At 39.9% G+C, this 13,116-nt stretch overlaps 1 protein-coding gene across 1 annotated transcript in view; it reads left to right on the top strand.

Moving 5' to 3' along the window:
• The first annotated feature begins 3,409 nt into the window (after window positions 1–3,409).
• ATP6V0D2 (ATPase H+ transporting V0 subunit d2) overlaps window positions 3,410–13,116 on the top strand; it is a 55,653-nt gene continuing 45,946 nt past the window's right edge. Inside the window, exon 1 of the mRNA XM_003268265.2 lies at window positions 3,410–3,608. Within this exon, the coding sequence (XP_003268313.1) occupies window positions 3,479–3,608 (130 nt within the window). The 5' untranslated portion in view covers window positions 3,410–3,478. The remainder of the gene's footprint in view (window positions 3,609–13,116) is intronic.

Here is a 13,116-nt window from a genome sequence, read left to right as displayed (position 1 = left end):
GCTGGGGCATAGGGGGCTGGCAAGAGAAAGATTTCATCACACTATTCAGAATGACACGAAATTTAAAGTGTATGATTTATTTCTGGAATTTTCCATTTAATATTTTCAGACTGTCATTGACCATGGATAACTAAAACTGTAGCTTCCTTTCACCAAGTACTTAGCACACAACGCCCGCCTGTGCTAAGCATGTTAAAGATTTTATCTTATTTAATTTTTGCAACAACCTATGAGGCAGGTGTTATTATTTCTATTTTACGCATGAAAACACTGGCCCTTAGAGAGATGGAGCCACAAACCCATGCCTGTCACATTGCAAAGCCCACTCTCCTGAACATCATTGGTAGTTTAAACACTGGAATGACAATTTTATTATGTTTTCACCATAAGGACCCATTTGTAAAGAAACTCCAGATCTTGTCATTCTATTGGGTTTCCTCTCATCTTTTGTGAGCTTGATGGCATTTATGACAAGTACCTTTAGCAGGAGTGAGACATTTTTGCTTCTGCCAGGCGAGAAGGACAATGTGAAGGGAAGGGGAAAACTTTGCTGCCTTACCCATCAATTTCATAATAGCAAAAGATGCGGGTGACTATTATTTTAAAGATGCATTGAAATTGTCTCTACATATAAATGTAAAATATGGCAAATTGGAAAGTTGTTTTGCACACACAACAACAAAATTCCTTTTTTTTTTTTTTTTTTTGAGCATGTTGACCTCCAGGATTGGCTCTAGGCAAGACTGTGAAGATGCTGTGGCGTGCACATTTAACAATTGGCTGTCCATAAAAATGTATGGCATGTTTATTTTAAATTTTACTGATGCAAAGAATGTGTATCAACCAATTTATAAGTAACAGTAAAATAATACTTTTTTTTTTCAGATGTGCTTTCACTGTGTCACCCAGGCTGGAATGCAATGCTGTGATCTCGACTCACTGCAACCTGCGCCTAGCCAGCTCAAGTGATACTCCCACCTCAGCCTCCCAAGTAGCTGGGACCACAAGTGCACACCGCTATGCCTGGTTAATTTTTTTTAATTTTTTGTGGACACTGGGTCTCACTATGTTGCCTAGGCTGGTCTCAAACTCCTGGCCTTAAGCAATCCGCCTGCCTCAGTCTCCCAAAGTGCTGAGATTACAGGCGTGAGCCACTGCACCCAGCCAAAAAAATACTCTTTATTGTAAATTCCAATTCAATAGTCAATTGATTTTCACAGAAGGTTTTCATTGATTTTTTTGTTTGTTCAATTCTTCTATCTGTACCCAACCTGTACCTGCAATTGACAAATAAGTGAATATCCAACATAAATGTTGGCTAATATTTCTATTTACATTAATGAATAATATGAAAGTGAAACTACGAAGACATATGTAAAACTTCTCTTGATCTTCATAAAGGGAGTGGCTTCCTTGCTGAATCAGATAACAGTTTTTAAATACTGAAAGAACATTTCTTCAAATTTTTTTGCAATTTACAACATAATGGCTATAAACATTACATACTTTTACTTTGCTTTATTAACATTTTCTCCATCTTTTTCTCAAGTCCAGACAATTAACCAAACAATGAATCAAGCCCTGATTTGTAGCATTTGCCCATTTTCATGGTATAAATACTTCATTCCTGCCATGGTCTGCTGCAAGCTACCATCATTATGTCATTAAACCCAGAGTTGAGAAGAGATGCATGACAGCATGTCATTATATAGAATATCTACCTTATAAATACAATAGACATAATAACCTCAAGTGCATAAATAATAGTAAAACATAGTAAAATAATTAGGAAAAGATAAATGTGGTGTTTATAATTTAAGTTGTATTAGTTTGAACTCTATAAAACTGCGGATATGTAACCATCTTTTGACCACAGAAGTGATAAATAAGTGACTGATTCAACATAAAACACACTCAGGATGTTTAAGGATGGTGGAATTGTGGTGGGTGGATACAGAATGATAACAATAATGACAGCCTCTATTATTTATTGAATACTTTCAAAGTCTGGGCACTGTGAAAAGGTAGGTTTGATTCTCTGTGATTTTCAACAATCAAAGCAGAATTTACATTGATTCCTTTTTATCTAGCTTCTCCCAAACAGTTCGGAAATACCTTGATAGAGACCGGATAATTTCTGGGACTTTAGTTCCGATTAAAGATTTGACACGATATATATGAAACACTCTATATGCAAATAGCATTCAGGATATTTTACATAATTTTTTAACTAAATACAATATATGAGAGAACAAGCACTCCTTTTGGAGTATGAAACTCAACACAAGTCCCAGCTTCATTAAATACTTACTGTATTGCCAGCTGTGCATTTTGAGCTGCCTCACAGCTTCCGAGGCCTGGTTCCTTATTTGTGATTTTAGTAATAATACTGTATGTGCAGATCCACATTGCAGAGTAAACATGAGATTCAAGTAGGAAAAAGAAAATAGAGTGCCTTCTAAACAGTCCAATTTTGAGTGGTAGTGGCTTATTATTATAGAATCATAGCCTTCTGTATCTGTTTCCAGGACTGCTTCCTGGGCTATGCCCTTTGACTGGCTAGGAAGCAACTGCCCGCCTTTGGCAATTTTAGGACATTTCTGACCATTTGTCTTACACTGTGTGGCAGAATTAGGTTCTCATGACTCTTCAAACTGCCTAGTCACATTTGATTTACTTATATAATAATAATAATAATTATTATTATTGTTATTATTATTATTTTGAGACAGAGTCTCCCTCTGTCCTCCAGGCTGGAGGGCAGTGGCACGATCTCAGCTGACTGCAGCCTCCGCCTCCCACGTTCAATCGATTGTTGTGCCTCAGCCTCCTGAGTAGCTGGGATTACAGGCATGCGCCACAAAGCCTGGCTAAGTTTTGTATTTTTGGTAGAGATGGGGTTTCACCGTGCTGGCCAAGCTGGTCTCCACTTCAGATGATCTGCCCCCCTAAGCCTCCCAAAGTGCTGGGATTACAGGTGAGCCATCATGCCGGCCTAAATTAAATTATTTTTATTAAAAACCCTCTCTTTGTTCATACTGATAGTCCTCAAAGAATTTTGGATTAGTGTAAATTACAGTTGAAAGCTCAGCTGGTGGTAGGAATGTTTACAAACTATTCAGGAGTTTGAAGCCTCCCAATAGCAAAGCTGGGAAGGGTCCCTTCTGTGAGAGAGTAAGAATTGAGCCTGGATCCTCCCCTGACTCTCATATCTCTTTTTCCCAATCGTGGTTTGTTGCCTGGGTTTACTTGGGTCATCTGGCTGATTCATTGTTGCTGTAAAAACAGGGCTGAGTGTGCTGTGTTGAAAGCCACTGAAACCGGAGGAAACTAGTCACAAAAACCCTGACTATCACCTGATAGATTGCTTGTGCTGCCTGATAATTACTCGCACTTTTCCCAGGCTAGTGCAAATCTTCAGGGGCTGTCCAGGACTACAGAGCCGTTTCACCCTACCTTGGCTTCGATCTCTTCCCCCATGCTCGAAGGTGCGGAGCTGTACTTCAACGTGGACCATGGCTACCTGGAGGGCCTGGTTCGAGGATGCAAGGCCAGCCTCCTGACCCAGCAAGACTATATCAACCTGGTCCAGTGTGAGACCCTAGAAGGTAAGTGTAGCTCTTCTCACCCTTTAAAAAGAAAAAAAAAACAAAATGAAATGATGTCACTCTCCAGAAGCATGGAGAAAAAAAGCCCATAATCGTATGGTTTGAGAGTTCTGAGCAGATCCTTATTCCTGCAGTCCAGATTTCTGGGGTCCATAAACTTGAATGAGGAAAAAAAAAATACATCTCTATTTTTAACCTCTAAGTGAAATGTAACATCTTTCATTACGAATGTAGGCAACAAATCACAGTAGTTAAGATAAGTAGTATCGGGGGAGGGACAGCATTAGGAGATATACCTAATGCTAAATGACGAGTTAATGGGTGCAGGAAATCAACATGGCACATGGATACATATGTAACAAACCTGCACATTGTGCACATGTACCCTAAAACCTAAAGTATAATAAAAAAAAAAAAGATAAGTAGTATCTGTGACACTGTCACCAACAAAAATTCAATGTTTTCATATCCCTTTAAAGTTCTTGCAGATACCTTGAAATGTCATGTATGTTTTCCCTATTTTGAAGTTAGATATTACACGCATCCTTTATTATTTATTTATTTTTTGAGACGGAGTTTCACTCTTGTTGCATAGGCTGAAGTATGGTGGTATGATCTTGGCTCACTGCAACCTCCACCTCCCGGGTTCAAGCGATTCTGCTGCCTCAGCCTCCCAAGTAACTGGGATTACAGGTGCCCACCACCTGGCCCGGCTAATTTTTGTACGTTTTGGAGAGATGGGTTTTCATCTCGAACTCCTGACCTCAGGTGATCCGACTGCCTTGGCCTCCCAAAGTGCTGGAATTACAGGCATGAGCCATCATGCCCGCCAGATTCTTATACATTTTAAAGACATTTTGATAACTATATCTAAAAATATTTGGTTTCCTTTATAATCCTGTGTATTTTCATTCTACATATTTATAAACATTTGGAGAAGGGCTTCACCACACTGCCAAGGGATCTACGACAAAGAAAAAATATATATATTTAAAATCTTGTTCTATAGAATTTTATTCTATCACATTTCTCAGTATCTATTGATTTGAGAGTTTGAAATTTACCTTTAACTGAAGTTAAAAAAAAAAAAACAAATCAAGAGATGTTACTGGTGGGGCCAGCCCTGGATTCAAAAGTCCTGGATTTGACTTCTGTCATGCCTACGTAGGTGACCCGTGGCTCCAAGCCTCTGAGTCTCAGTGTTCTCAGTTATAATAAATAAATACTCAACAAGTGGAAATTGTCTCTAAACCAAATTTTTTTTTTCAAAACCTTACCAAAGATTCCACATCTGTAACAGTATTTTCATTATTAAAAACAGCTACACTCACTCATTTTGAAACATACTTATAAAACCCATATAGGTCAATAATAAGGTGGTTTAAAGCTTCCAGATTATTCTAGAAAAGGCAAGAAAGCACGAAGAATAAAGCCTCCTAGGAAGGGTATTAAAAGGCAAAAACGAACCAATGAACCTTCTAAAGGTGACTTTGCAGTCTCCTCAAGTAGGGCTGAAGGGTCCTGAGGCTGTTTACAGTTCTGACCAGTTAAAGCCAGAGTTCAGACAGAACCACCCAAGTTAGGACAAACCCTGCACTTCATTAGCATTGGAAACAGCAAGAACCTTTCAGATAACTAATTCTGTTGGCTACAGATAATTACAGTAAAACCCCAAATCCTAAGTCACTTCAGCATATTAAAATAAGAGTTTGGTGACTGGAGAACGTTAGTCATGTATAGAAAATCTACATAAAATAAAGAACACAGGGCTGACTAAGTGTTTCTGAGAGGAGCCATTTTAATGAATTCTATTTAGTTTTCAGCCAAGCTCTTAAATGAGCTAAGGAATGCAAATTTAAATGCAAGGAATACATAAAATATCTTTGTGATACCAAAAAAAAAAAAAAAAAAAGAAGGAAAGAAGAAAAGAATTCAGAGATAAATCAAGGGAAGCCATATCTAAAGCCATATAAAGAATTCTAGGCCTGGAGAGGTGGCTCATGCCTGTAAAACCCCGTGTCTACTAGAAATAGAAAAAATTAGTTGGGTGTGGTGGCAGACACCTGTAATCCCAGCTGCTCAGGAGGTTGAGGCAGGAGAATTTCTTGAACCTGGGAGGCAGAGGTTGCAGTGAGCTGAGATCATGCCACTGCACTCCAGCTTGGGTGACACAGTGAAATTCTGTCTCAAAAAACAAACAAAAGAAAAAATTCTAGAAAAATAGGTTGGGTGTAGTGGCTCATGCCTGTAATCCCAGCATTTTGAAAGGCTTAGGTGAGAGGACTGCTTGAGGCCAGAAGTTCAAGACCAGCGTGAGCAACATAGCAAGACCTTGTCTCTACTAAAAAATTTAAAAATTGGCTGGGCATGGTGGCGCATGCCTGTAGTCCCAGCTACTTGGGAGGCTGTGGCAGGAGGATGGCTTGAGCCCAAAAGGTTGAGGCTGCAGTGAGCTGTAACTGCACCACTGTGCTCCAGCCTGGGCGACAGAGTGAGACCCTGTCTCAGGCAAAAAAAAAAAAAAAAAGAATTCTAGAAAGTAAAAAGATAAAAATCAGGAATTTAAAATTTGCACCCTATATTTTCTGCCAAGGTCCCTTTTACTCAAAAGACTTGTTGAGGGAAGGGGATAGATAGAAGGAGCAAGAAATGAGATTAACAGATCTATCCTGTACGTAGAGAGTTAGCTGAATCTGGTATCTTCATTTTCAGTTTGAGAGAGAAGAAAAGGTTTCAAACCATCTCAAAGACCTCAAGAATAAAGCTTGTGTTAGAAAAACACACATAAGCAGGCATATGCAGAATTTTCCATACAACGTCAGGGGATGAGAAACCACCTGAAGCCACCCCACCTGTACTCTACTGCTTTATTGTCATTGTGTCTCATGATTTCTAACTCTCTTCCCAATTCTCAACTACATTTGAATCTGTGTGCCAATCTACTGTTCAGAGACTACCAGAAATATCAAGCATGAATCATCAAACCATGTTTAGGTTATCATGACTGCTGAGAAAACAAATCTAAACAAGAATTTCATGTCTTCTGTTAGTTGAGGACAGTGGGGCTTAGAATGGCTGTGACCACCTAACAGGCTGTCAGTGATGGAGGATGGATAGAGCTATCTGTGTCTCCCTTTCCACAAAAATATGCCATTGCCTCCTGAGTATAAATTGAAGATATATGAATAGGTCTGTGTTGAGTTGATGTCCACTCCATTTTGAAATAGAAAATAATGACTGCTGTACCTGATTATTTTATAGGATGTTGAGAAATAAATAGTGTGTGAACAGCAGTGCAATTGTTGCATCTGTGAATGTACTTAGGGAGACTCAGTCTGCCCTGAGCTAGATTCAGAGTTGAGAAGAAATCAAGGGCACTTGTTGGAATAGAATCCTAAAGGATTCAAGATTTTAGTTTACTTTTGCACAAAATATACACCATACAAATTATGGATAAACAGCAGGTTACACTGTGCCATTCCAATACCATATGTTGAAGCAGGCACTTTCTGTAAAAGAAAAACTAACTTGGCCAAGATTAAATTTGCTTTAGTCTTTTTAAGTCATCTGGTCTTTAAAAGGAAAGTGTTCTGATAGCAACAAATTGTTTTAGAACAACTTGCAAGGAACATATAAGGTTTTGGGTAAATTTAGAAAAGAGAAAATAAAGATCATCCAGCAAAGCTTTGAAAAGTGTTAGTATTCATAATTGGGCTTAATTGTGTGCATAATTGGGTTGAGTGCGGTAAGAAATACTCATGTATTCCGAGGCCTGCCCCTGACTAATTGTGACTTGATTCAGATCTCTGGATCCACTGTGACTCAGTCTTTCCTAGGTACAGAAGAAGGAAATTAGTTCCCATTGCCTTTGCCACTGGTATTGCTTTAAAGTTGTATCTATAAACTTTAGGGTCTTTAAAAGTGACTTTGAACCAAAACAATAACTTTAAAAGAGCATAGGATATTCTTTTAAAAAATAACACTACAGTTTGCATCAGAATTTTTAAAAATTACAAATAAGACTTTTGGAAATATTCTTCCCTCCTCAAAAAAGACAAAATAGTAAATCAATACTTAAAGTTTAGTAGTAAATAGTGTTTTCTAAAACATATGATAACAGTGTCCACTGGCTCTCAAGATGTGGGAGGTCATTCTTGATTAAGTCTTTTTTTTTTTTTTTTTTTTTTTTGAGACGGACTTTAGCTCATGTCATCCAGGCTGGTGTCCAATGGCATGATCTTGGCTCACTGCAATCTCTGCCTCCCAGGTTCAAGCCATTCTCCTGCCTCAGCCTCCCAAGTAGCTAGAATTAAAGGCATGTGCCACCATGCCTGGCTAGTTTTGTTTTTTTGTTGTTTGTTTTTTTTTTTTTTTAGTGGAGATGGGATTTCACCATGTTGGCCAGGCTGGTCTCAAACTCCTGACCCCAAGTGATCCGCCCGCCTTGGCCTCCTAAAGTGCTGGGATTACAGACGTTAGCTGCCGGCCTGGATTAAGTCCTTACTTTGTCCTTGCCACAGTTTGTTTAGAAGGGAATTAGGGAAGCTGATTATATCTCACCAACAATGGTGCCCCTGTCAAGGGGCTTGAGCTTCAGAGCTCCTCCAACTGTGTCTTCAGGTAGGAATTAATTCAACACCATCTAGTAAGTACTTTCTAGCTAGGGCCAAGAAAGTAAAGATGAACAAGATAGAGTCCCTGCCCTAAAAAGGATCCTACCTGGAGAATAAAAATATTAGAAAAATGAGAACCCCTTAAGGATGGCAATTGGGTAGTATCTACCGAAATTCCAAATGCTTATACACTTTGTCCAGGAATTCCAAGTCTCATAGACAAACTTACACACAGGTGAGATGACAGCTGTACAAGGCTCTTTATGTGGCATAGTTTTTTGTTGTTTTTGAGACGGAGTCTCACTCTGTCACCCTGGCTGGAGTGTAATGGCGTGATCTCGGCTCACTGCAACCTCTGCCTCCTGGGTTCAAGTGATTCTTGTGCCTCTGCCTCCCGAATAGCTGGGACTACAGGTGTGCACCACCACATCTGGCTAATTTTTTGTATTTTTAGTAGAGATGGGGTCTCACCATGTTGGCACTGGCAGGTCTCAAACTCCTAACCTCAAATGATCCACCCACCTCAGCCTCCCAAACTGCTGGGATTACAGGTGTGACCCACCGTGGCTAGCCTTTTATGTGGCATAGTTTGGAATAGAAAAAGATGGAAACAAATCAAGTGTCCCTCTGCAGGAAATAAGTTTTCATTTTTTTAAATTTATTTTTTAATACAGGCAGGGTCTTATGTTGCCCAGGCTACTCTCAAACTCCTGGGCTCAAGCAGTCCTCCCACCTTGGCCTTCCAACATGCTGGGATCATAGGCCTGAGCCACCACGACCAGCCAGGAATAAGTTAAATAAGTTATGGAACATTCACATAATGGAATATTCTGTATTTAAAAGGAAAAACGCATGAGGAAGCACTCTAAAAGGAGAAATATGGAAAGATTACCAAGATATATTAAGTCAGAAAAGCAAGGGGAAGAACCAGGTGTGGCATGGCACTCTTTAGTAAAAAGGGGGATAAATTTTAAAAATATACTTCCTATATGATTGCCTAGATACAAAGAAACTGTGAAAGGATTAAAAAGAAACTAAAAATAGAGGTTACGTGAAGCTAGGAACGAGTGCAGAGGGTGGTGGGTAGGTGAGTGACAAGCATAGGGACCTGTCACTGTTTACACATATATACACCTATTACTTGTTTTTAATTTCAAAATAACATATAGGAGGATGACTGATTTCAAAGAGCTTTCTCTTTGCTTCCTTAGACATTATTTGTACCTCTAATTATAGCACTTTTTCTGCCTTATATTAATAAGACATATCCAATTCTCTCTTTCCTGTTTAAAACGCATACACACACACACACACACACACACACACACACACCAAGAGCTTCCATCAGGCAAGATAAATGACACTATGCTTAAAAGGCTGATCTACCTTGTAAGCCCTTCCTCAGAATGCTTTGCCTTTTCTAAAGCTGCACCTTCAATCACAAATTCCATCCCTTATCCCATGTCCCTGGAAAGTGACCATCTCCCTTTAAAGTCTCCATTTAAGTCACTTCCTCTGTAAGCCTCTTCCTACAGTATCTATGATGGGACGGAATTGACAAGCTTCAACTTTGTGCTCCATGGTACCTTGTAATGAACCTAACCCTGTATAACATCTGTGACATTTGCATAGATGTGTCATCCTGAGGCAGAACATTTGCCTCGTTTGTCTATCTAGCTCCAGAAGCTGCTGCGGTTACAAGCTTAGCTGATAAATAAATACATAGCTCTATCCGCTTTATTGCAAGCTTTTTTATTTTTTTTAAGACAGGGTCTGGCTCTGACACCCAGGCTGGAGTGCAGTGGCGTGATCTCAGTTACTGCAACCTCTACCTCTCCTGGACTTAAGCGACCCTCCCACCTCAGCCTCCTGAGCAGCTGGGACTACAGACATAGGCCACTGTTCCTGGATAATTTTTGTATTTTTGTAGAGATGGGGTTTCATCATGTTGTCCAGGCTGGTCTTGAACTCCTGAGCTCAAGTGATCTGCCCACCTCGGCCTCCCAAAGTACTGAGATTACAAGCGTTAAGCCACCCTGTAAACTTTTTTTTTTTTTTTTTTTTTTTTTTTTTTTTTTTTTTTTTTTGAGATGGAGTCTCTGTCGCCCAGGCTGGAGTGCAGTGGCACAATCTCGGCTCACTGCAAGCTCCGCCTCCCAGGTTCATGCCATTCTCCTGCCTCAGTCTGCCGAGTAGCTGGGACTACAGGTGCCCACCACCACGCCCGGCTACTTTTTTGTATTTTTAGTAGAGACGGGGTTTCACTGTGTTAGCTTGGATAGTCTCTAGCTCCTGACCTCGTGATCCACCCGCCTCGGCCTCCCAAAGTGCTGGGATTACAAGCGTGAGCCACTGTGCCCGGCTGCCTGTAAACTTCTTACGGGCAGAAAGTACACCTTAAACTTTTCTCTCTCCTACCTCCCTAAGCCTAAGAGTGTATTTTGCATGTAGTAAGAATCTGAAAATACACGCTGGAAATATCTGCATGTTGGGTTCAAGTCCTGGATCTTCTGCTTTATGGTTCTGGGTTTCTAAGCAAGCTGCTTATCCTTTAACATGGTGCTTTATTTTTATTTTTTTTTTTTATTTCGAGACAGGGTCTCATTCTGTTGCCCAAGCCAGGGAATGCAGTAGTGGGTAGCGTGATCATGGCTCAATGCAGCCTCAATCTCCTAGGCTCAAGTGATCCTCCCGCCTTAGCCTTTCAAGTACCTGGGACCACAGGTGTGTGCCACCAAGCCTGGCTAACTTTTTTGTCACTTGCAAAGACAGGGTCTCACTTTGTTGCCCAGGCTGGTCTTGAACTCCTGGCCTCAAACAATCCTCCCGCTTCAGCCTCCCAAAATGCTGGAATTACAAGCGTGAGCACTGATAAGTGCTTTCTTATCTCATCTTTAGATGGTATCTCCCTGGCCTAACTCCCAGTTCACTGGGAGGATCCAAAATATCTGAAGATGTTTTGTAAATTGCAAATCTTAACAATACACCCCTGCACTGTAGTTTATATACAACAAGAATTTGTTTTCCCTCTTCTGCTAGACTTTGGAATTCCTGAAATAGTTCTTTCCATTTTATGGTTTTGGGTAGTCGCATTTGGATATGACTCCATTTAGTTTATTCTGTTCTCCTTCAGATAGCACCAGTTTTGAAAATATTTATTTTGGTAAGTAAAAATTAAAATGAAGATTTTCAACCCTAGTAAGATTTACTAGGATAATGCAATAATGAAGTTCTGTGGGGCCACTGCTACATGGATCTTAAGTTTTAATCACAAATTAATATTTGAGGCTCATTTATGTGGCAAAAAATGCATTTGGAGCTGTGGAGAGTACAAAAAAGAACATGCTGGGTGCAGTGGCTCATGTTTGTAATCCCAGCACTTCGGGAGGCTGAGGCAAGAGGATTGCTAGAGGCCAGGAGTTCAAGGTTGCAGTGAGCTATGATTATGTCACTGTACTTTAGCCTGGGTGACAGAGCAAGAATCTGTCTAAAAAAAAAAAAAAATGGCACCATTTACTACCTAGACAGCTGTGTAGTTGACAGGATGTCACAAATAAGTAAAATGAGATAAAAATTCAAATCCAAAAATGGTTCAAACCTACTGACAGCAGATATACTTGAAGGTGAACCAAATCTTGAATAATAGGTTGATAAAAGGCCAATGAAATGGGGTTTCAGGAGGAGAAGAATTGAGATGTCAAGACATTCTAGCAGGCAGAGAAAAAAAATGAATTTAAAAAGGGAAAAAATAAAAGCCTGTAGATGGGGAGTAAACCAGTTAGGCTGCAATACTAGAATACTTGGAGATAGGGCTGGAATTCAGGCTGGGAAAACTCTGAAAAACCTTGAAGGTTTGATTTGAAGTTTCAGGATCCTGAAGCTAACACTGAATGAGGACAAGAGTCAGGTATGATTCTCAGTTAACTACTTGCCAGCGTGGAAAACAGGAACAAGTTACTCTGAGCCTCAGTTTCTTCATCTATGAAACAGGATTATTGTTAAAGTTAAGAGATTATGTATACTAAAACCATTCTGGCAATGGTAAAACGCTCTACAAATTTTATAAAAGTTGTTTTTAATCTGCCTAAAACTTTTCAGTGGCTCCAAGCTATTTTTAGGATCATTACAGGACCAAAACAATTCTTAGGAAAGATTAAACTTCAGGTGGGGAGCACATGAGGAGAAATGAGCGTGGGAAAATCGATTCAAAGATTGCTGCAGTAATCGAAGTGCCAGATGTCATTCAAAATGGGAGTGAGGAGCAGAAATCAGGGAAGAAATGCAGAGCATTTGGAGTAATAAAGCACCAAAGAAGACTTTGAAATTTCCACACCCTGAGAATAGCAGTATATTAGCAAAAATGGAGAAAGAAGTGTCTGGTTGTACATATTCTGGTGTATTTATAAAAGTCTGAGTAATTACCAGATTTGATGGTTGATTCCAATATGTTAGTTGGAAAAATTCTGGTTTAGAGGATAAAAGTTGAATTCCTTAGCAATTTATTTTGGAGATAGGTGGGTACAATTGAAAAAATAATATTTTGTGGTGGATTCTCTATGCTGGCTCTTTACCTACCTGCATCTTCTTTGTTTGTCTGTTTGTTTGTTTTATTTTTTGAGACAGGATCTCACTCTATTGCCTGAGCCAGAGTGCAGTAGCTTGAACATGGCTTACTCCAGCCTCCACCTCCCAGACTCAAGCAATTCTCCCACCTCAGCTTCCTGAGTAGGGGGATCACAGGCATGTGCCACCATGCCCAGCTAACTTTTCTTTTTCTTTTGTAGAGATGGGGTTTTGCTATGTTGCCCAGTCTAGTGTGAAACTCCTGACCTCAAGCAATCCTCTCACCTCGGCCTCCCGAAGTCCTGGGATTACAGGCATGAGCCGCTGTACCA

This window comes from Nomascus leucogenys, chromosome 16 (assembly GCF_006542625.1).
Source record: "Nomascus leucogenys isolate Asia chromosome 16, Asia_NLE_v1, whole genome shotgun sequence".
NCBI lineage: Eukaryota > Metazoa > Chordata > Mammalia > Primates > Hylobatidae > Nomascus > Nomascus leucogenys.
Note: the sequence above shows the minus strand (reverse complement) of the source record. Positions and strands in the feature narration are given on the sequence as shown.